This window comes from Trematomus bernacchii, unplaced genomic scaffold (assembly GCF_902827165.1).
Source record: "Trematomus bernacchii unplaced genomic scaffold, fTreBer1.1, whole genome shotgun sequence".
In the NCBI taxonomy this organism is placed as follows: domain Eukaryota; kingdom Metazoa; phylum Chordata; class Actinopteri; order Perciformes; family Nototheniidae; genus Trematomus; species Trematomus bernacchii.
Window position 1 is genome coordinate 24,155,411 of NW_022987720.1, and position 23,943 is coordinate 24,179,353.

Sequence of the window (23,943 nt, forward strand, 5' to 3'; positions counted from 1 at the left end):
TTAAATATTACATATCTGCCGTAGTTCTGTATTTATAGAGCGCTGATGAGAAGACTTCTGGACAAACAGGAAGCACTGCCGCCAAAACTGAAAACGTGACGTGGATCATAAATATATCAGCAATTAAACAACATCTTACATTTCTTTTCACACAATAAGTCTCCTTGCAGTATCAATACTAATTCGGCTGACTTTTATATTTGATCCAATTGGTAGATAGGCTGTATTTACACCATAACGGTGCACAGCTGATAGAAAGGCACATCTAGTGGTTAAAGCACGTTATTGAATTGTATTATTTTATTATTTTTCACAAAAATGAAACCATCAATAGCAGAAACAGTATTAACTGTAAAACACCCAAAAAAAAAGATCATTAGTGGTTTTGTTTTATATATATTTTAAGGATAATAATAGCAATGTAACACTGTCTATGACACTTACTGTATAACACTGATTTGAAAAACATACAGAAAAAACTAATTCACTGCCCTTAATAAAGTATTTAAATATACATTTCAGGTGTGCTGTTTTGTTTAGATCATTGACATCTGGAGCTCTTTTAATGTCCTTTTTGATTATTGTTACACCAGGTCTTGTCAAAACCTTTATTCCATATTCAATATCCATTACTAAACAAAACAGCAATTCTACTCCACTACAATTCAGAGGTTAACCTGGTATTTTTACTCCACTACATTTATTTTAGTTACTTTGCAGATTCTGATTAATGATGTGAAATATAAACAACCCTTAAATCAGGCTTTAGTTACACCTGAGTAAAATTCAGGGAAAGGTGATTGTCAAGTGCCAACAATCAGGAGAGATATTTGATAGTTGCTGCTTGAGAAGACTAAACATTTATCTGCAGATCCCTATAAAGTATATTCATTACTCGTTATTCTCTACTAATAGTTAATTAAAGACTGTATATAATGGCTATTTTGCATATCCCTTTCAAGATTTCCTAAGGTTCATTGACATATCATATACACAACTAATTCAATAACGTGCTTTAACCACTAGGCGGTGCACACAAGGTACACACAGCCATAATAACTTTGTATTATTAATGTAGGACACTTGTGTATGTATAACATCTGAAGATGTGTAGTTTTATTCATGTTTTCACATAATTGTACAGGATATTGCTATATTATTTCACATGTTTTACTTATAATATCTGATTTGTAAAACATCACAGACAGAAAGGTATATCCGTCATTTAACAGTAAGCTATTGAAATTCTGAATCCATAGATGTGTCTCCCATCACCCAAATCCCCTGACTATTCTCTCAATTCAGTATTTACATTCTTATATTCAAAGAAAATCAGTAATATCTTTAAAAATGACAAGTCCTTTTATATCAGCTGTGCACCGTTATGGTGTATAACGTATTTTTTTTTTCGGATTTCACATCAACAGTAAGTCCGGTTAACTAAAATGTCCGTGCAGAACAATACCCCCAACCCATAGATCCGTGGGTGAATAATGTCAATCACCACAATACACACATCCCTTCACATTTACATTTTAATTTACATTAAAGTATTTCGTGAGGCCTTCTAAAATGTTTTAAAATATAATTAGGGTTTAGTTGAAGAGTTTGTAAATTGCGTTGCCTGGCAACGCAATTGCACAACGTCACGTCCGTTAATTCCACATCCACACCAGTCTATGATCCACACACATGGATTAACATCGATTTAATACATTAATATAGCCTTTGTTTCTGCTAAAAGAGGTGTCGACCAGCTAGGGCAACAAGAAAATCGGCGAAATCAAGTGTGACGATTAAAAAATAAATTAAAAACATCTCATTTTGACAATAAAAACCGACCAATAGGCGCGGTAGACCATTTGCTTGGCACTTCCGGGTATTTCTCCACTGGTTGGGCCATGTTAACAATACCGTGTAACTGTCACGTTTGAAGGGACGAAACCGTGACATATTCACGTGGTAGCATGGTAGATCGTCACATGTTCACGTCTTGCCGTGATACCGGGTTGGGGACAAAACCTGACCAGTGAAGTGAACGGTGACTGTAAAAACTACACTGCGCATGCTCAGAGTATTTTCCTATTTAATGTGTGTGGCAAACAAATAATGACCATAGGGGCACTGAGCTGCCATCCCCACCATACGTCATCTCACATCATTCAGAGCTGATTGGCTGTAAGTACGTGTGCCGCGAAAAGTGTGGTGTGTGAAGAGGAGACGAGAGCGCTGCAGTGACGCGTCCTAAAACCCGGAAGTAAGCTGCGCATGGCTTCCCTCGACAAAAAAGCAATGAGATTTCTCCATAGGATTTTAGAAAATAGCTCGAAATAAGATCTGTGGGAAACGTACCTGTTAGATAAATGCACGTTTTGTTCAGCCGGATAATATCCACATGTCTACCCTACTTTTATAATTTTTGAATCATAAATCTATCAATTAGATTTATGATAGACTTTTGAAACTACAAGAAGATAAGGAGGACTTTTACAAAAAAGTAATAAAAATGTTTGTCCAGAAGGATAGGCAAATGGACTTCATCTTCAAGTCAAGGTAAGACCGCAATTTTATTGAAAATGGGATCTTATGGCGCGTTTCCACTACACGGCCTCGCTCGGCCCCGCTCGGTATGGCTGGGCCTCGTTAGGACTGGCTCACTTTATGGCGCATTTCCATTACAGTTTAGGAACTGGGGTAGTATCTATAGTAACGCAGTGTAGGCGGAGCCGTGACGTGATCTTCAGAGAACCCCAGAAAAACAACACAGCCGTTAGCTGTTAGCACTCAGAGCTCACAGCTCCTCATATATGTTCAGAAACTAGATAAAAGTTAAACAAGTACAAACCACAGACTGCCTGTGTCATGGTGAATACAGTCGCTGCTTTATTTATGTCTGTATAGGCCGTTGTTGTGAGTGTGGACGGTCGGAGCATATACTGCGTTAGCTTAGCCAATCTCCATTTAGAACGCACGCATTTTAAAAGGTTTTTCGCCTGCCGTCTGTCTGCAGACTTGACAAAGCATTAATTCATGGTTTTTACTAACCGGTATCAGTATGTTGTTACTTCGGCATCATTTTGAAACGTGTATTACAATTAAATCACGGTCAAATATGTCCATCTTGTTGTAGTTGTAGCCCCCTTGCCAGCGATGCTCTCTCTAGTTTAGCATACTCAGCCCGACTCAGCCTCGTTGTCTCTGGCCCTAGACCCGCGATTTTATGAGGCCAGAAAAACTGTGAATTAGGACCCGCCGGCCGGTACTAGGCCAAGTGGAAACGCAACCAAAGACGGGCCGCTGACATCACAGCCCTCTTAAACCGTGCTCCGCGCTGTAGTGGAAACGCGCCATTACTCACCCCTAGATTCCACCGGGTCCGTCTGCGGCGCGTTACGGGCGCGTTACGGCTGCGCCGCGGTGCTCACGGCGATCGCGGCCACTCTAGTCAACGGGTGCTATTCCACCACACGCGGCGCGTTACGGCTCAGAAGCGTCCCAGAAGCGGCTCGGCGCAGGGCTCCTCTAAAATTAGGATCGAATCCTATTTTTGTCACGGCGCAGCCGTAACGTAAGGTCGGGCAGGCAGGAAGTGGAACGTTCAGAGCTATATATACACACACACAAACTAATTTTGCAGACCCTATCCCTCCGTAGTCTTTCAAGTAGGAGGAGAAATGCCAGCGTTCTCCTCCGGTTTACAGGCACTGTGTAAATTATATATATAGAATAATTATGATGATGAATGCATTTTTTTACCACTAAAATACAGCAACACATCTTTGATTCATGTCGTTTATAACTGGAATATTACAGTTATTATTAACTTTGTCTGTACAACGTAGCCTGTCCAGGAAATATGCCCAAATCAACAAAAACTGCGAGCCGGCAGGCAAGACGCTCCGCTTCTGAAATGCTTCTGAAACGCGCCTGGTAGGGTATGACGCCGGAGGAGGCCGGACCAAAACCGCAACGCGGCGCAGACGGACCCGGTGGAATCTAGGGGTAAGAGAGAACAATTCAATATTTAAATGATAAAATTACATTTTTTGGGTATCCTTTTGTTGAACTGTCTGTTTAAAATTAATCAAAGCATCAGACAAAAAAAGCTTTTGAAAATAATATTATATTTTGGTTTAGGTCAAAATATAATATTTGTAAACCTGAAGAGTCAGTGCCAGTGCCTCACCAGCCATGAACCTCACTGCACGTCACTGCAGAAGCTTATATATAGACATCTAAGTTTTTTGTGCCCCACCACTTTTGTACATATAAAAACGCCACTGCCTACCCTACCTTTAACAAATAAGACATTTACATTAAAAATATATAATTAGGTTATTTAAAAATATAAATAACCATCACCATCAACTACGTATATTGAGTTCCTCCTTTTTTGCCACAAAATTGTTTATAATCTGATTAGTTATTTTGGACAGTGGAATTTAATTGTGCGCTTATTATGGGCCACCCCAATTTACCGTCAGCGCATGTACCCTAATTGCACGAATACACGCGCAATTATAATCGGAGGCTTTTTAAATGTCCTATGGAAATGAAGTATACAGCAGTACAGTGACTTTGTCCACAGTCAGGGCACCCATCTTTCTTCAGAGGTGTTTTTTCTTAAACCCACAGGCTACACCAACAGCATTCTCTCGCTTAGTTACAGACCTCGTTGAAGGGCAGCTCGCGCCCCCCCCCCCACACCTCCCATTGGCTCCATCTGCACAGACTTCTCCTGCATGTCAATATCGGGGCTGGCGAGTGGCGACGACAGAACGTGTTCCAGTTCACAGAAACGTGGCCGCAAGTTTTAAAAACGCCCTTCTCGAGGCGTTCCTCCACACAGCACATTATATATTTTGCTGCAAAACCAAACAGAGTAAGAGTTTTGAAAGTAGCCTTGTGAGAGAAAGAGCCGAGCAGAAACGCAGACAGGATTCCTGGAAACTTTATTCCAGTCTTGGAGCGGGCTGTCAGCATGGTATGTCCACAACACATCGAAGTTCTGATTTAACACGTTGATAACTTTATGAGCTCCAATGTTTAATATCCATCTTATTATTTATTTTACTTGACGCTCTTTTTTTTCTTGTTGAACATGTTGCACGTTTGCTGTATGATTTTCCGTTACTTGACTCTTCGTCAGTGACTTAACCAGTCATGAATATAGGCTTTAAGGCTGTGTTTTGCCTCACTTTGGATAATCTCTGTCATGCAGCTGATTTTCCGTGCATTTGTTTACAGGAATATACAGGCTGCATAGCCACAGATATGTTTTTAAACCCACGACAGCTTTTACTGTGTACAAGAAAGCTAATGTAGTGTGCATTTAAAATTTAGATGTGGATCAACTATATACTGTAAAGCAGCACAAACTAAGTGTATTGTGTGACTTTTTTTGTAGGTTTATGATGATTTTACCATACGTTTAGTCACATCATCAAGTGACTGTAGCTCTGACAACACTCCTACACGTTGTTCTAATGCAGATGTAAACACCCTTAAAGTGAAGCTGAAAGGAAGCACTCACTTTTTAATCATCTACCAAATATATGTGAATGACTTCCATCATGCATTGTTGTTGCAAATGTATGGTGATACATAGCCTATTATTGTATGTATAGGTTTTTTCCCCATTATATCCTGGAGGCAATCATATTTACTGAAGAGGGGGGAGTTGATTGACTATGATTATGCAGTATTGTGTGAGTGTTTGCTGTGTGTGTGTTTGGGGGGTGTTGGCCCTCTCACTTTTAGATAAATAAATATGTCACAGCTGATAATATACTGTAGCTTTTTAAAATGGCATGTTGTTATTCTGCCTCTTTAAATCCTTTGTATGTTATCCACATGACCATTATTTTTGTAATGTGTTGACACACAGCCAACATAAGCACTGCAATAGATCTAATTTAAGTTAGTGACAAGTACCTGATGGCCTGAGTGGGATGGTTTAATTTAGTAGTGTGCCTGTTGCCAGTCAGTCATGTTGTGTGAATACCAAAATGACATTGAGACTCACATATTTAAGACAGCAAGTTGTAAATTGTGAACGGCAGGGCGATCTGGTGACTTTGAGAGTTGTTTGCTTTACTCTTAAGCCTTACTAGGTCCTGAGCTGGAAGATTGCCAAAAAGAGATATTTAAAAAAAAAAAAAAATCACTTGCTCCTTTTCAAACATGACGTCCACATGTCAAATTGCAGGAATGAAAAGGTCTTTATTCTGGCTGTTTGTAGAGGGCTGGTGTGTGTGCAAACTGAAACACACTTGAACTGTTTAAAGCATTGATCCTCATAATGTGCAGACAAATAAAACACAATGTTTCACAAATTCTCATACGATACATGTGTGACGAAAACTTCGCTCCACTATCCTCTTTTTCTGGATTGTATACATGTTCAGTCATATGTATCTTTTTCTACCATTTAGTCATGTATACATTGTGAGACTGTGAGCAGAGGTGTTTTTTAATGAACTCTGTGGTCATGTTTGAGGTTTAGCTGTGTTAAAAAAACTGCATTGCATTGTATTAGTCCTCTACATGTGGATATTTTGGAAAATCGCAGACAATTTCTTAAATGGTTTCAGTTTGCTAAATATTAAAAAAACAAAGGTGTTTTTAGAGATTAACTATGCGGGTCTTCACACTGTTCACTGGGGACAGACAGTGTGGTTGCCTTTTCTCCAACTGTACCCAGAGATAGACCCTAGCTGACCGAACATTTACAATCTGTGTGTGTGTGTGTGTGTGTGTGTCAAGTGTGCTTGGGGAAAGGGGCAACAAGATCATTTATGGTTAGCCAAGAATAGAGAAGAGAAAGAAGCATGCAGCATTTTTACACATTTCCACAACACAAAAATGATAGTAAAGTCTTTATCGATTTAGAAAAAGCTGGCATAAACAGGAAATTGCAATGTCTCTATTTAAAATAATTGTAAATTGGTTTAACAAATGACAATGCGATTTGATACAGGGTTGCTGTGTATGGAGCTTGAGGAGACTACTGTAAAAACTGTTGCTTTGGTAAAACTTAAAAAATATGTGTCAAGTGATTCCAAGCAATTTTAAGAGTTTAGTCAACTTTTGCAATTTTTGAGTTGGTGAAATGTACTTTTTTTAGTTTTCCTCTACTCAAGAATGTGTTACTTTGCTAAAACTTAAAAAAATATGTGTCAAGCGGTTCCAAGCAATCTTAAGAGTTTAGTCAACTTTTGCAATTTTTGAGTTGGTGAAATGTACTTTTTTTAGTTTTCCTCTACTCAAGAATGTGTTACTTTGCTAAAACTTAAAAAATATGTGTCAAGTGGTTCCAAGCAATTATAGGAGTTGGGTAAACTCACTAATGTGATTTTTTTCTGCATATGAAAAGATGAGATGAGCCTACAATTAAAAGCCCAGATATTAAGTGTAACCAATGCAAATAACAATCTGCTAAGAACCACACGAGAATAAAGTAAATTATAAAACACAATTGAGTTGCCGTAACCTATATACGACAAACTCTTCCTGATTTCAATCCAACCCTTTAAATATTTGATAGCATTGAAACATTGCAGATTAAACAAATAAATTAAAAAAGGGAACGTTATGGACATGTTAATACATTTTATTAAAATTTGATTATTTCAAAACAGTTGTCATAAAAGAGTAACAAGTTTGTTTAAAAGCACAACACATTAACATACATGGAGACACATGGTTATTACTTGATGGTTATAACTGCATCTGGCTCTTGGGCAACGTATAACTTCATGCTGTGCATCACGAGCCTGTTGCACTTCGACCTCTGCTGTTCCCTGTAAATACAAATAAAACACTAAATTGAGTACAAATCAGGACACACCATGTGTTTTCCTCAAAACAAAAATCAAATCCGTCTTGAAAACATAACGAGCCAGTTTACATTAGCTGTTAACAGACGGTAACAGAGGTGCTATTCACATGCATTACAAGGGGTTTAAGCCATCAAAAAAAGGCTGGTTTGCAAGAAAATGAACCAAATAGTCATGATATTGATATAGTTCATAAAATGTCCAACTACTTCTTTTTAACCCCACCTCATGCTCAGAGATGTATATAAAGTGGCACATGGGTTCTAGAATAAAAAGAACAGACGATTATTTCAACTTTTATCTTGATAAGTGAGAGCGCAGGCCAGTCTACATGAATGCAGGGCAAGGCACGTCCAAAGGTTCCATGATGGAGTCGATAATGTTTTAAAATATCACTTTGAGTGGTGACACTAGTGCTGCATAGTTTACATCTCCATCCCATCTGTGATTCAAAAAATAGAAATGGGTACTTTTACCTGATGCTCATTATATTAGTATGTAAACATAACACGTCTTGAATTAACCTCTGAAACAACAACTTTAGTCTAACACACTCAAGGGCTTACCTAATGTGAACCTGAAGTCGATAGCAGGAGGCTAAATGTCTTCAAGAGGAGGTGTGACTGTTTTCTGGTGAGGCAAATGAAAGAACAAAATAGTTACATGATGACAATGTAACAATCATTTCAGTAGAATTCATTAAAACATATTTAATTCAATTAATGGAGTCAAACATTAAAACACAAGTATCATTTAAAACGGTATTGTATTTATATACATTTATAAGGATGGCATTTATTAAGGATGGTATTGTTAGATACCAGTACAATTCCATGATTCTCTACACAGCAGATCCTAATTACTTCAATATACACTCCTTTATCTCGTTTGCATACTGTCTAATATCTACTTTATGTTGTAGTAAAACATCTCCTTAATAAAACTGTATTTATTGATATTTCTCGCTAAAGACTGCATTTTACTGTACTACATTGAACACATCTTGCTGACGTTATACATGCATCCTCGCCCAATACACACTTTTACTGAATTGCGCCTGAATGCACCTTAACTGAAGTCACCTCCGTCACTTTCTACTGAGAGCTAACGTTAACTCTCCTGCAGATTCCAACATGGATGTGCATCTATAGCGTTGCATAAGCATGACAAATATAGTTTGCACTTCATATTGTATAATAACAACTCGATGCTGTAACTGCAGACTATGAGTTTAAATTGGGTACACTAAGATTGTAGAAAGATAATTCATTGCTCACAGTAAAACAAACGGCAAAATACATACAGAGGAATTAATATCAAATAGGCGCATTAGTAACTTACTCTTACATAACCGCTGGGTTATAAAGTAGTAGGGAATAGTTTTAGCGGAGGTATTTTACCGCACAACATGCACGGCAGGAGAGCCTGAGCCCCGCGGCCGCATCACGGTGCCCGGGCCAACGCTTAGAGCGGCATAGGGGAACGGTTTGCGGAGTTGATTCTTAATAGTACTCTTAACTTAACCACTTTTAACATAATTGCGTCGGTAAGCACTTGATGCAAACTTTGCCCAACAACTTTGCGCAAAGAAATAGACTACATGAGCATGACAGGGCTGAGTCTAACTTTAACAGCAGTAATGACGCTGGCATGCATTAAAATTTCGATGTTCTGTTCAAAACAGTGAATACAAGAAAAGTGAATAACACTTGCTAGTTAAAAAGCAGTAATTAATAACTCAGGTGGCATGCTTATTTGTTTTACGATGGTTTGAGGAGGATCCAACGCAAACACGTGTCCAACTGCTGAAGAACCGCTGGACAGGAAGTCTCACACCGCGGTATTCTCGTTTGAGGGCGTGGCATGACCGTGGCGTTGACAAAAGCATTTTTATTACGTTTTCCAAAACGTATTTTTAAAGAAAGTTCAGAAAATGTGATATTAATTTACAAATTAATGAGTTCTTAAAACATGTTCTCATTGTTGCTTAAGTGTAACTTATTTAAACGCACATTGAAAAAAAACTAATTTAGGGCAAATAAATTACATTAAAAAATTGAGTTTTGTTGATTTCACCATCGGAACTGTTTTTACAGTGTATGAGGTACACTTAAATAAAACAAATTACCTTCATCTGCATTTATGCAAAAATTAATGCAATGATTACTTTGGTGATAAGACTGTTTTGGAGTGCAAGTTGTTTTTCTTTGAAAGGAATTATCTAAACCACCAAGGTTACTCACACTCCTGATAGCCCAACTTTATCTAAATCCAGAGTTAACTACGGCTACAACTAGCAATTGTTTTAATTTATGAATAGTTTAGTAAACAAAGTCTGTAAATATGAAAGAATGACATCTTCAAAAGACTTGCTTTATCTGATTTACAGTCTATAACCAAGGGAAGTAAGAGCCAAAAAATAACACAAAATATGTTTTCTACCAGGAGGGATTCATAAATCAGAGCAATGACAAAAGACGTGAAACTGGATACAAATTTGATTTATGACAGCTTTTGCCAGACAACCACAACGCTGTCCCATGTGCTAAGGGCATACACCCCAGTAAATTAAACGGACCATAACCTTAATTAAAACCATGGCTACATTGAACAAAACTACAACAAAAGCCTGCTTTGGTTTTTTATAAATGGGTCCTTAAATTGTATCTGTCACCAACTATGTCAACCACGTGGTGCACACATGCGCCTCAGCACCACCCACAGTGTGAACCAATGTAAACCCAACACCTCCCACTGGAGTACCCCACCCACTTGAACTAAAACGACAGAGTATCTCTCCGTCAGACAGGGATCTGCATGGCGGCTGCTGTTCTTCCCCTCCTCTCTATTTGTGTTTGCTGGCATATTTTGGTCACACTCCCACACTCTCGCTCTATGAATGTGTTTATATATATATATATATATATAAATGTATCTCTATATATGTCTGAAATCACCTGACGTGTCTCACCATGAGTTCTGACCTGCCACATACTGTTCTGGGTCAAACCCTCCTGTAATTTTCCATTCTCACCATCTGATACCAACACTGGTACAGCTAGGTCATGCTCTAAAGCCAGTTTGGCAAACCTTAAGTCATTGGAGCTGAATGAGTTTGTGAGAGTGGGTACTTAAGGTGCAGTCAGGAAATCACCTGTTCTTTTGCACTGAGCAGAGGTTTACAAAGTGGGAGGCAGGACTCTCCAGGGGGGCTTTAACCCATTTTAGTGGAGGCTTCGTGAATGGAACTGAAGAGATATTACACAATGTAAAGACACCTAATGGCTATCGCAAATAAATGGCGGCCATCATTATTATTAAAAACGTAGTTGGAGGTATTGTTTTAATGAAAGTGCTAAGGTAAATGACTTTAAACTAAACTAATTTATTTCCTCAGACTTCCTTTTTTTTCTCCACATGGAGCATATCCGTTTTGTCTATTTATGAATTGAGTTATGTCTTACACGTGTGTCTTCACATTACAGGTCATAGGTGGAAACCACACATGAGTTCTTGTTCCCTCGCCGAACTCTCAGTGGTCTTTAATCAATCCCCCCAACACTGTATATCTTAAAGGGGACCTATCATGCAAAATGTGTCCCCGGTGCGTCGGGGAACTCACGCAGCGTCAGAAAATAAAACCCTTTCTCTTTTCCTCCGTACCCAAATCTTTTTAACAACGGGTGTACAACGAGCGGATACAGATTCCATCCGATCTGACGTCAAATTGGCGGCGGACCCACAGAAAGTTGCTATCAGAAACAATGCCTGACGTGTTTTGGACGTCTTTGTTTACATTAGCAAGCCTCGCTAACACTCAGAGCTAACCTGTACTGTGTAGAGCACATGTGTTTAAAAAGCAGGAAATAAAAAAGGAACTCACCTTGTGATAAACCTGCAAGAGAAAAAGCATTTGAGCTCCATACTATTTCAGAAATAATCCTTGACGTGGTTTAAACAGGATGGCGAAATATCACAACCGAATTTAACTTTATCTCCGGTAGAATTCTGATCAGGCATTAGCTCCGCCTCCTCTTATTTATTTTTTTCAAGCTAAGGACCCAAAATCTGCATTTCTCTAACAGGGCTTCAAAAGAGGGGTTTGAGCAATATGAGGCATGGCTACAATGGGTGATCTGTTTGGTATTTTGAAAAAAAAACGTCACAAACATGTTTTGTATAGGTATGGCCCTACAATATATTTTTCAAATATAGCATAATAGGTCCACTTTATGTTGTATTATAGACTGCTGTGGTCCCAGTGTTGCAATGCAGAACTTGGATTCTTACTTTATAATATTTTTTGGGTTCAATATATTTCAATGGTTATGTGAATAATGTTTAAAAAATGATGTTTTCCAATCTAAACATTAGTCAGAATAATCACAAAATGTTCCTTTTTTTCTAAATTGCGCAGCCTTTATTATCACAGTTAATCATTCTTCTTCTTCTTTGTTTCTCTCAAGACGGAGAAACCTCCTCTGGACAGCCTGGAGGACCGAGCCTGGCTGGGCGAGGGTCAGTCTGAGACTCAGCTCACAGCTGTGCCCGGTCTGGACGGAGCAGAGACGAGCAACGCAGACCGGCCAGCGTGGGACTCCAAGGTCCAGTATGTGTTGGCCCAGGTGGGGTTCAGCGTGGGCCTCGGGAATGTGTGGAGGTTCCCGTACCTTTGCCACCAAAATGGCGGAGGTGAGTGTCTTTAAAGGGGCCTTTTATGCTTGTCAGGGTTTTCCCTTTCCTGTAGCGTGTTATATCTTTTTTTGTGCGTGTAAATGTCTGCAAAGGCTAAAATGACAAAGTGTTCTCTCCCACACACTCCTTTGTTTACTTCAGTAACATAATGATATCATTTTGTAACACTTGCGCTCCAACACATTGTACATGATTGGCTAAGAGGCGGGACATTTCTAAGATGTTGACCAATGATAAAGAAATGTTTGGACATTAACGCATGTAAACATGTCACAGTAGAGGCAAAAATACAAATATGAACCTGAAGATTATTATAATAGGGCCCCTTTAAAAAAGAGCGTACTTTCCAACTCTTTGTTCTGCCTCATGACCGTAGCTCTCCAGAACCAGTAGCCGAGACTTATTTTAAATGAGCATTTTGTTTCAATAAAAATATATAATAAGGAAAGAGTATTAAGGAATATGCCTTCATCCTTTTAACATCTTCCTTTTCGTTCCAGGGGCCTTCATGCTGCTGTATGTTTTTCTTTTACTGATTGTGGGAGTTCCACTCTTTTTTATGGAGTTGGCAGCCGGCCAAAGCATTCGCCAGGGCAGCATCGGCGTTTGGAAGCACATCTCCCCAAAGCTGGCGGGGATCGGTTACTCCAGCTGCATAGTGAGGGTTTTACCTTTTTTTGTAAAGTTATTTTTTCTTCAGACTTTAAGATCATACTATTCATGTATGGAAAATAGGTTATACTTTAGATTTTTTTATTGGTAGAGATTAGTAAAATCCGGGGAAGCAATCAAATCAATGCTCTATTCCTTGTGTTGTAATGTATGTATGTTTACACACGTGGGAAAAACTGCTCATACTGTAGCTCACAGTGTGTCGGCCAGGCTGCAGTGTCATGAGCATAAATGTCTTCCTTCAGGCATTGAAAAGCCATAACATGTACTACCTCATTTATCAACCCTATGTAAACAACGTTTTTTTTCTTCTAGCCACACTGTATTTATGCTAAAGAAAGGGCACTGAAGGATATCCTGCCATGTTGTAATGTGAGAGTTATTTGCGTAACAGTCTCTATAGACAAGCCCGGCAAGAGTGGGCAAAACTTTCTGTGCAAACACAGCACACAGACGTTCACTTGTAAGACTAGACGCCCATTCTTACTCAATACTTTTCTAAAAAAAAAACACCTAATTGCTCTGTTAAGCTAATGTCATAGTCACAATTCATTACAGCTATGTGTTGGGGAATAATTTGCCCTGCATGTCCTCCTTCGCCCTCTGACGCAGCTGACCAACCTTGAGCAGCCGTTATCTCCCATAAGGAGGGGCTGCCCTAGCATATTGTTGATGTTGCCAGTTTGTGATCGGGCAACTCTCTGTCAGAGATAGTTATTGTTGTGGGATACCTTGAACACAACCTTCTCAGGGTGTAGATGACCCCGAGCCATAAGCGACAACAACTGTGATTCAGTGTCCTCAGCTGCAATTTTCTACCTATCATATGTATGCTGATGACACTATTGTATACTCGTGTGCTCCTTCTCTGGATATGGCCGTTTCCAATTTAAAATCAGATTTTATCACGCTGCAGCATGCGCTTCTTGATTCTAAACTGCTATTGAACAGTAAGAAAACCAAAGCAATGCTTTTTGCTCCCAAGTCAGCGTCCTCCTCTTGCCTCTCCATTGACACCCTTGATGGCGTTTCTGTTGAGTTTGTTGATACCTACAAATATCTGGGCTTTTGGTTGGACAGTAATCTGAACTTTAAACACCATATTGAAGTTTTAACAAAGAAATTGAAATTCACTCTTGGCTTCCTTTTCAGATTTAAATGTTGTTTTTCAATTTCATCCCGTAAAAGGTTGGTCTCTGGCTTATTCCTGTCCCAGCTGGACTACGGTGATACCATTTATAGATTTGCCTGTCCCACTGTTTTGGCCAAACTTGACCCACTTTACCATGCTGCACTGCGTTATATATCAAATGCACCCTATAGGACTCATCATTGCACACTGTATAGCCTAACTGGATGGTCCTCACTTACTATGCGTAGGATGCAGCACTGGTTTTTATTAATGTATAAAGCCATTTTAGGTAAGCTTCCAGATTTGCCCCAGTTTGCGACTCTTACAACCTCAGATCCAGTGCCTGGATACGGTTCCAGGTACCTACTGTACGGACTGAGGCTGGAAAAAGGAGTCTTTCTTATTATGGTCCTTGGTCTTGGAATGACCTTCAATCATGCCTTAAACTGAGGGCACTTGTCTCTATATCATGTTTTAAATTGAAGTTGTCTGAAGTCCTCACCACCAGCTGCTCTTGCAGTAACAGGTAGTGTACTTTTTATTGTCCTAATGTGCACAATGTAGTGACTGCTTTTTCGTCTTTTGTAGTTATGTTCTCTGTATTTTATATGTTTGTGTTATGTGTAACGTTGCTGCCTTCTTGGCCAGGTCAGCATTGAAAATGAGATTTTATCTCAATGTTTTTATCTGGTTAAATAAAGGTTAAATAAATAAAAAAATAAAAAATAGTCTATCTATTGAAGAATGTTGATTATTACACTCTGAACTAGTTAAAACCTCGAGCTACAGGAGGGTTCTTGAGGATTGATTGTGGCATCTCAACCGTGTGGTCAAACCGTGGCCCGTGACATGTCTTGTGAATTCTCCGGCCGAAACTCCAAATAAACCGTCAGTGTTTGCCATCAAAGCTCCAGCTCTCCTCGTGTCTCTCTGAGTCCTGACTCCAATTGCTTCAGAAGTTTCCCCCACACTATGCATTAAGAATACAACTGTAAACATGATCATTATAACTTTTGGGATGCAAATGCATGAAATTAGAAAAAATTGCATCATGGGTAATTTGAGATGTTCTATTTCTGACTATCTTACTATGTCAATATTGATCATTCACAGTCCCTTTCTTCTCTTCTAGGTCTGTTTTTACGTGGCTCTATATTACAATGTTATCATTGCGTGGAGCCTTTTCTACCTGGGTAATTCTTTTCAGTATCCTCTGCCCTGGGAGCATTGTCCATTCGATGTATCTACCAATGCAACAGGTACTGACAGAACTGAGAAGTTCATTGATTCACTGGCTGTAGATGCCAGTCCAATGTCTATAATGTTGTCTTTCCTAAATCAACAGTGAAAGAATGTGCCAGTTCTTCACCAACTTCATATTTCTGGTTTCGGAAAGCCCTTGACATCACAAACTGCATTGATGAATCTGGAGAGTTTAACCCCATCATGACAGGCTGTTTGTTGGCCGCTTGGGCAATCGTGTCCCTGGCTATGATCAAGGGCATCAAGTCTTCTGCAAAGGTACATTTGCCTCTTTCTTTTTTTTTTTCCCGAGCGAAAAGGATCCCTTGATCATGAACCAATATATATATACCAAATGTATGCTTTGTGTCATTGTTGAGGGAATTTTATGAGCTTTGTGTCGTTGTTGACTAATTAGCTTTTTGGCTGAGAGTTTTATGAGTAGATCCATTACACTGTCATATGTCCGGTAAATATAAACAACAGACAACAGACAGTTAACTTAACAAAGACTGGAAAAACAAAGCACATCACCCGTAAAAACATTTCAATTATCAATTGTACGCATTGGTGTTAATGTGATTTACAAGATAGGGTTTTGGTTAGTTTGTCAGCTTGATAACTGCTGATATGTTTCCTTCCAGAAAGAGCCAGGTTAGCTGTTTCCAGTCTCTATGCTAACTCTCAGTTCATTACATTACATGAGGCAGACAGACAGGAGAATGCTATTAATCTTTTCATCCAACTCTTCAGCAAAAATCGAAAAAAAGGCTTATTTCCCTGAAATTCAAAAATATTCCTTTAAAAGTTTCCAACACAGAAATCATCTCCTATTTCTTTTCCCAAATCTTAGGTGATGTACTTTTCCTCAGTTTTTCCCTATGTGGTGCTTTTTATTTTCCTCATCAGAGGATTGATGTTGGACGGTGCGATGGATGGAATCGCCTACATGTTTTATCCTAAAGTAAGCGCACATTTCATCTTGACTTTAATCATATTCATGTCTTGATTTACAGGGATGCAAACTTGTCACCTTTCGGCGAAATTCGCCGTTTTGAATCCAAAATAGGTCGTTTGTGTGATTCATGTAGATCTGCAATAAAAATATTTTTGGGGTATGGGGGGGGTCTGGGACCCGGAGTAATCTGCGGCCGCGAGCTGTTATGTGCCATCATGACACGCATGGTGTTCTTTTTTTTATATATTATAATGCAGCGCGAGCTGTGTGCTCGAGTCTTCCTGCCTGTCGGCTCTGCTCATGGATGTATAATAAGGCTCTGCCGCTCCGCTATGATGGTCTAGCTTAATTAGCTACATTACCTATGGGTGCGTTCGTTAATATTAACTGTGCGGTCCGGAGTCACTGTGGCACAGACTGGAACGCTGGTTAGCAGCTGTTAGAACGGGCCGTTCAGGTGTTCAGATCAGAGCTCCCTGTCGGAGCGGCAGAGCATGATGTGCACTGAAAAGTGTTCCTGTCGCAATATTATCGTTGAGCTAGCTAACTAGCATACATTGTCACTATCTGCTAACGTTAGCTTTAGCCTTCGTTTTCAAATAGTTTTTTTCATAGGCTATAAACAGAGGTGGTATAAGTATAGATCTTGTACTTGAGTAAAAGTAGAAGCACTCAGATCTTGTACTAGAGTAAAAGTAGAAGTACTCAGATCTTGTACTAGAGTAAAAGTAGAAGTATTCAGGTCTTGTTCGTAAAAGTAGAAGTACTCAGATCTTGTACTTGAGTAAAAGTAGAAGCACTCAGATCTTGTACTTGATTAAAAGTAGAAGTACTCAGGTTTGAGTAAAAGTAGAAGTACCAGAGTGTAGGAACAATCCTGCAATCAAAATGTTCCTCAAATAAAAGTACAAAAGTATTATCATCAAAATATAGTTAAAGTAGCGACAGTAAAAGTAGAAGTACTCAGATCTTGTACTTGAGTAAAAGTAGAAGTACTCAGGTCTTGTACTTGAGTAAAAGTAGAAGTACCAGAGTGTATGAATACTCTGTTACAGTAAAAGTACTGCATTCAAAATGTTCCTCAAGTAAAAGTAGAAAAGTATTATCATCAAAATATAGTGAAAGTAGCGACAGTAAAAGTAGTCGTTGTGCAGATTGGTCCATTTCAGAATAATATATATGATATGTTTTATAATGATTGATCATGAAAGTGTTCTCAAAGCTGGTAAAGGTGCAGCTAGTTTGAATGACTTTGTATACTGCAGGGTAGCTTGTGGATTTACTCCAGGTGGAACTAAAGTCTGATTTAACACTTGATTATATTTCACATCATTCATCCACATCTGTAAAGTAACTAAAGGTATTAAATACATGTAGTGGAGTAAAAGTACACCATGTACCTCTGAACTGTCGAGGAGTAGAAGTACACCATGTACCTCTGAACTGTAGTGGAGTAGAACAAAGTAGCAAAACATTGAAATACATAAATAAAGTACAAGTATCTCAAAATTGTACCCAAGTATAGTACTTGAGTTTATGAACTTAGTTACTTTACACCAGTGGCTATAAAGATAGAAAGACTAAGCCTTGCACAGAGGCATGAAAATACATTTTCAAAAACAGCTCAACACAATTAAAATAAATGCTTTTATATATTTCTATTAGATGTGACTCTTTGGCGTTTCTGTTATTATTAACTGCTTTAGTTGTTCTGACTGCTAAAATCCTGTTATTCCTCATTTTAAAGCCGATATTCCGTGGGGTGGGGGGGTCGGGGGGGCTCGGATCCTTGTCACCTTTTTCATACCTGATGAGTTTGCATCCCTGGATTTAGATTTGTATCCAATGAATGCCAAATGAAAAATGAGTAGAGAGTGTTGAAAATATAGCTGGATGTTTTCACATTTTCTACCATTTCACAATTATTAAGACTTAAAGGTAGGGTAGGTAAGTTTGAGAAACCGGCTCGAGATCGCTAGAATTTGAAAATACACAACCGGAGAAAATCTGCCACTTCCTTAGAGAGCCCCTCCTCCAACACACACGAACGCACACATGACCAATGAGGGCACGAGATAAGTTTGTGCACAGATGGAAGGCTGACAGGCAGGTAGGCCATCCAGTTATTTTAGCCGGGCCGGCTAAAATGATTGGTCGTGCTTTTTACAGTACTACGGCTTCCACAGATGACATTTTTTTATGGATTTTTTGTCAAAGCACTTAAGATATTCATTGCTATCGGGATGTTAAGAGCATTCCATGGAATATAACAAAAAGTGTATCTCGAGCCGGTTTCTCAAACTTACCTACCCTACCTTTAAAGGTCAGCTATTATGCAAAATCCACTTTTTCATGTCTTTTATACATAAACATGTGTCCCCTCTCTTTCACGAAAAAAGATTCGCTCACTTTTTGTCCTGATCCATTTATATAAAAACCTGTCTGAAAATGAGCTGAACAGATTTTGGCCACTTTATGATGTCATAACGATTTTTTGGCTTGTGTAACCATTAGCCAATCACCAACCAAGGTAACTACCCTATCACCTGAATCTCCTCCTAGAGCACCATTGTGTTCTTTTTAACCAAATATCTCTCAGAGGGGCGTGGGGAGTGGCTCCTTATTTTCATCTAAAGTAACAGACAGAGAATCAGCACTTTTCAAACAGGGCTGAAACAGAGGGGATTATGGGATGCTACAATGATCTGTTTGGTATTTGGAGCCAAACACTTCAGAGACATGTTTTGTATATATCTGAGACCTATAATATATTGATGAAAAACAGTATAATAGGGGACCTTTAATGAGATTTTGTTTCCTTGTTTTTTTCCAGCTAGAACTCTGGAGGAGTGTGCAGGTGTGGCGCCAGGCTGCTACTCAAGTGTTTTTTGCTCTCGGACTTGGCTATGGCTCAGTGATCGCTTATTCCTCCTACAATCCAGTGAACAACAACTGCCACAGGGACGCCCTCATGGTCTCGGGCATCAACTTCATGACGTCTGTGCTGGCCTCGCTCGTGGTTTTCGTCATTCTGGGTTTCCGTGCCAAGAACATTGCAATGCGCTGCGTGGCTGAGTACGGATGTGTATGTGTGTGTGCATGAATATTGACTTCCCTTACTGTAAGTGTCCACACATTACATCCAACACTTTATTTATAATGCTGTTAAAAGCACTACTCCTACAGTATATAAGTCCCAAAGTTTGTGTTATTGCAACATTATAAAAAAAAGAAGAGTACTCTCAACACCATACCATGTAATTAGGTTATTAGCTTTGTTTTGGCCTAAAACTTACTAATTTAGCTTTTCCTGTTTGAATAACTAGGCAGCTGAAAAGTATTGAGGGCAAATATGTTCATGCCTTGACTATAAAAATGAAATACAACAATATGAGATATTTCATTTGATGTGATTTGATAAGATTAGATATACTTTATTGATCTCAAATTGGGAAATAGTTTTGTCGCAGCAGCATGTTAAGAATGCATTTCGCATGAGATCAAATATATATACAGTAGTAGTTATATCTATAGAGAATCTAAGGATACATTTATTTATACTGTTGGTAACCGGACCCAATACAATCACTGATTGTAATCATAATAAACCAATATTTGAGTGAATGAATTCTCAAAGCAAATATTGCCTGTAAAATGTTTAATCTTTTTTTTCTTCTAACTACTTCCAGAAATCTTGGTCTCCTGAGCCACATGGGGTCTAACCAGCATTTTGATCCTTGGATCAACGCGACTGACCCGAGCTCTGTGTCTCTAGAGGAATACAGAGACTGGTTCAGTCACCACAGCTCCACGCTGGGTCCTAACATCACCGACTGCAGCCTGGAAGAGGAGATGAACAAGGTATCATTTACATTTAATCTGAATTAGCTTTTTATTTAATATTGGGGTTGTAAAGAGATACAATGAGAGTTTTTTTTTACTGTGAAATGAATAAGAAAAAGTCAGAAAACAAACTAATCAAAGCATAAACTTAAAACAGTAAGCATGGACAACAAGAATAACAGGTTGGTGTCCAGCACTAAGATACAGGGTTAACCTGATTGTGGTTAATTGTTAAAAACATGACTTTCGAAAAGCTGTTTTATCCATCGAGTATCATGAACACTTTGGAGGCCACAACATTTCCAAGAACCAAAAAAATTGAATAAAATTGATTTTGCTTCTTTTTGAGTTGCAGGACACAGGCTTGCTTAAAAAAACACCAGGTATTCAAACATAGGTGGATATCTCAATAACAATAGAAAGAAGGTGTGGTGCTGAGAACCCCTGAGGAACCGGTGAGGTAATATCCAGCAGGCGATAGTAAGAAAACACGGGACAGACCATGTAGTAGGTCTCAATGAGAGATGAAAGCGTGCTGTGATAGAGGAGTGGAAGGAGGAACTAAAATAACAGAGGCAGGGTCACTCCAAGTCATGTTATCTAATAGCTTTTATTTGACTACAAAACATTACTCCACTCCCTACTGCGTCGACCACTACAGCATGGCTTCTTGTATAGTGCTATCAGATTATAACTACAAATAGGGGTCCAAAAACTGACTTTTAAGAATGTTGTTTTCTCCTTGCCACCTAATATTTATTTGCAATCTTCAGTCAACGTTTACAAAATCCTTATTCCCTCTCTGTTTTCCCTTTTGTATGATGCAGGGTATTGAAGGGACAGGCCTGGCATTCATAGCGTTCACTGAGGTGATGGCCCTTTTCCCTGCCAGCCCCTTCTGGTCCACACTGTTTTTCCTAATGCTGCTCAACCTGGGCCTCAGCACCATGTTTGGGACCATGCAGGGAATCCTCACACCTCTCATGGACAATTTTAGCCTCTTGGGCCGTCACCGAACCATCCTCACTGGTAACAGGATGCTCAGTTTTATAGGCATTTTGTTTTAAAGCAACAAGAATTTGTGGCTAAAATGAAGATCTCTACAGTTAAATGTGAAAATTCTCTCTTAAGCGGGACATTTTGATGTCTGTATGTGTAGTGCTGTCAGTGTTTTCTGACTTTTTCTTGATCTATTGCCTTCTAAAGACTACAAATATTGTCTGTTTGCAGCACAATTATTAATCAGATAGCTGCTATTGTCTAACACTGTCTGCCATCTTCTTTTTGTTTCAGTTTCCAGCTGTGCTCTGGGTTTTGTAATCGGACTGTTGTTCACTCAGCGCTCAGGCAACTATTTTGTGACGATGTTTGACGACTACTCTGCAACTTTACCGTTAGTCATTGTAGTAATATTTGAAACCATTGCTGTGTCGTGGGTTTATGGAGCAGATCGGTAAGGAACCAATATGTCTGACACTTTTAAATTACTTGCCTCCTGTTTTTTAAATGTCTTTTATTTCTTACATCTCATGTAAATATTTTCCATGATTTCAGCTTCCTGGATGAGATTGAAGTCATGCTCAAGTGGCGCCCTCCGGTGGTGTACAAATATCTTTGGAAATATGTTTGTTTGATCGCGATGGTTGGTCTTCTGGCTGCTAGTTTTATGCGCATGGTTTTCAAAAGGCCCACATACACCGCCTGGAATCAAGCCACGGTAAGATACTTCACTTCTTTCTCTTCTACATAGAATAATTGTATCTCATAGCCTCTAATATTACTCACTATGTAAACTTCTCTCTATAGGCTATGTGTTCCCCCAACTGCACTCAATACCTTCAATAAAAACTCAAAACAATTTTTTAATTTTGTATGGGAGACACTACAAGTCAGTAGGGTACAAACATTGAACTTATACATACAATATTCCCCTTGTTGAGTAAATTACATATTATCTTAGTGAGCATCTGCTAATTTGCATACATTTCCACAACAGAAATCTGTATTTCTGTATAGATAAAGCCAGGATCAAAATCCAAGAAAATACTTTCAACAGCCAAAAACAAAAACAAATGTTTGCCATGCTTTTACTTTTTAGGTTTTTAATGTTATTTAAATTGGGTTATGGCTGATATATGAACAAACCCCTCTTAAAAACCTTCAAATAGGAATACAAATGGAAAAGTTGTTAACGATGTGTATAGGTTCCCTACCTACTAGGGTTGAAAAATAAATAAATAGTAGGCATCACCATTAAACTTTCCCAGTTAAATTGCTGAGAGGTATTTAATCTTAACTTTGCAATGTATTCAGGGTCACTATCAAAGTATTGAGTAGTTTTTGAAGCATTGTGCATCCCATATTCTCTCTCTCTGACATGCCCTCTCTCTCCCCCTCTCCAGGGCTCTGAGATGACCCTCGAGTACCCGGGTTGGGCTCTCGGTATGATCGTCATGCTGATAGCCCTTGCCAGCTTGCCGGTGCCGATTGGCTACATCCATTCCATGTGGAAAAACCGCACGGCCCATAACCCTCTCTCTGAGGAGGGGGGCGGCCAGGCGATGCACCGTGAGTTGTACACCAAGTGCAGCTCCACCGATCAGCTGGAGTCCCTCAACAGAGACCCTTCTGAGGAAGACGAGGCTCCTCCCAGGACCACCTTCCTGCCCCTGGGCAGCGAACACTACCGGCTCCTGGAGCAGGAGGAGGAGGAGGAGGAGGAAGATGAAGAAGAACAAGACACAGTGGTGTGAGCACGACTGTGGACGAGGATATGTTTCAATGTTGAACATCAAAGAGTGTATGAACAAGAGCCAGCAAAGTGTAGGCAGCGCAGTCCTAAACAGATTTATTTATCATCTGAAGAAGAGTTGTTGCACCCCATTTGATCAAATTCAGCAAGTTCTACATTGTTGACAAAACCAAAGTGATTTTAATATTTATGTTTTTAAAGATGACTAGTCAAAAGAGAGATTTTAGATTTAGTAGTTATAAAACTATCACTGCTTGTCAATCACTATCACTATCACTCCATTCATTTTCTCAACCGCTCGCACTGTTCAGAAAATGAAAACACTCCCTGAAACATAGAACAACTGTATTTTGTGAAACAAGGATTTTATGGAAGTATTTAGAGTGGGAAATTGACAAGCCAGCCAATCAAATACGGTTGGTCTGTTCTTTTTCTGTGAATCTGTTCTTTTTTCATGTAGGGGGTTAGTTGAGATTAGTTTTTTTTAGCAAAATGCCAAGTGGGAATATGCATGAAAATATTGTACTGTGTGTGTGTGTGTGTGTGTGTGTGTGTGTGTGTGTGTGTGTGTGTGTGTGTGTGTGTGTGTGTGTGTGTGTGTGTGTGTGTGTGTGTGGTGTGTGTGTGTGTGTGTGTGTGTGTGTGTGTGTGTGTGTGTGTGTGTGTGTGTGTGTGTGTGTGTGTGTGTGTGTGTGTGTGTGTGTGTGTGTGGTGTGTGTGTGTGTGTGTGTGTGTGTGTGTGTGTGTGTGTGTGTGTGGTGTGTGTGTGTGTGTGTGTGTGTGTGTGTGTGTGTGTGTGTGTGTGTGTGTG

At 39.2% G+C, this 23,943-nt stretch overlaps 1 protein-coding gene across 1 annotated transcript; it reads left to right on the forward strand.

Moving 5' to 3' along the window:
- Nucleotides 1-4,799: 4,799 nt before the first annotated feature.
- On the forward strand, nucleotides 4,800-23,724 carry slc6a16a (solute carrier family 6 member 16a). The gene is made up of 12 exons (XM_034142326.1): nucleotides 4,800-4,984; nucleotides 12,305-12,530; nucleotides 13,034-13,191; nucleotides 15,470-15,596; nucleotides 15,683-15,858; nucleotides 16,433-16,543; nucleotides 19,371-19,612; nucleotides 20,227-20,398; nucleotides 21,208-21,409; nucleotides 21,674-21,833; nucleotides 21,935-22,097; nucleotides 22,783-23,724. The coding sequence occupies exons 1-12, from the start codon at nucleotides 4,982-4,984 to the stop codon at nucleotides 23,131-23,133; spliced, it is 2,091 nt and encodes a 696-aa protein (XP_033998217.1). The 5' UTR covers nucleotides 4,800-4,981; the 3' UTR covers nucleotides 23,134-23,724.
- Nucleotides 23,725-23,943: the final 219 nt, after the last annotated feature.

Coding starts and splice junctions, on each gene's coding strand:
- slc6a16a (XM_034142326.1), top strand. Junction 13,192..15,469: donor TCGGTTACTCCAGCTGCATA/GTGAGGGTTTTA, acceptor CTTCTCTTCTAG/GTCTGTTTTTACGTGGCTCT. Junction 15,597..15,682: donor TGTATCTACCAATGCAACAG/GTACTGACAGAA, acceptor CTAAATCAACAG/TGAAAGAATGTGCCAGTTCT.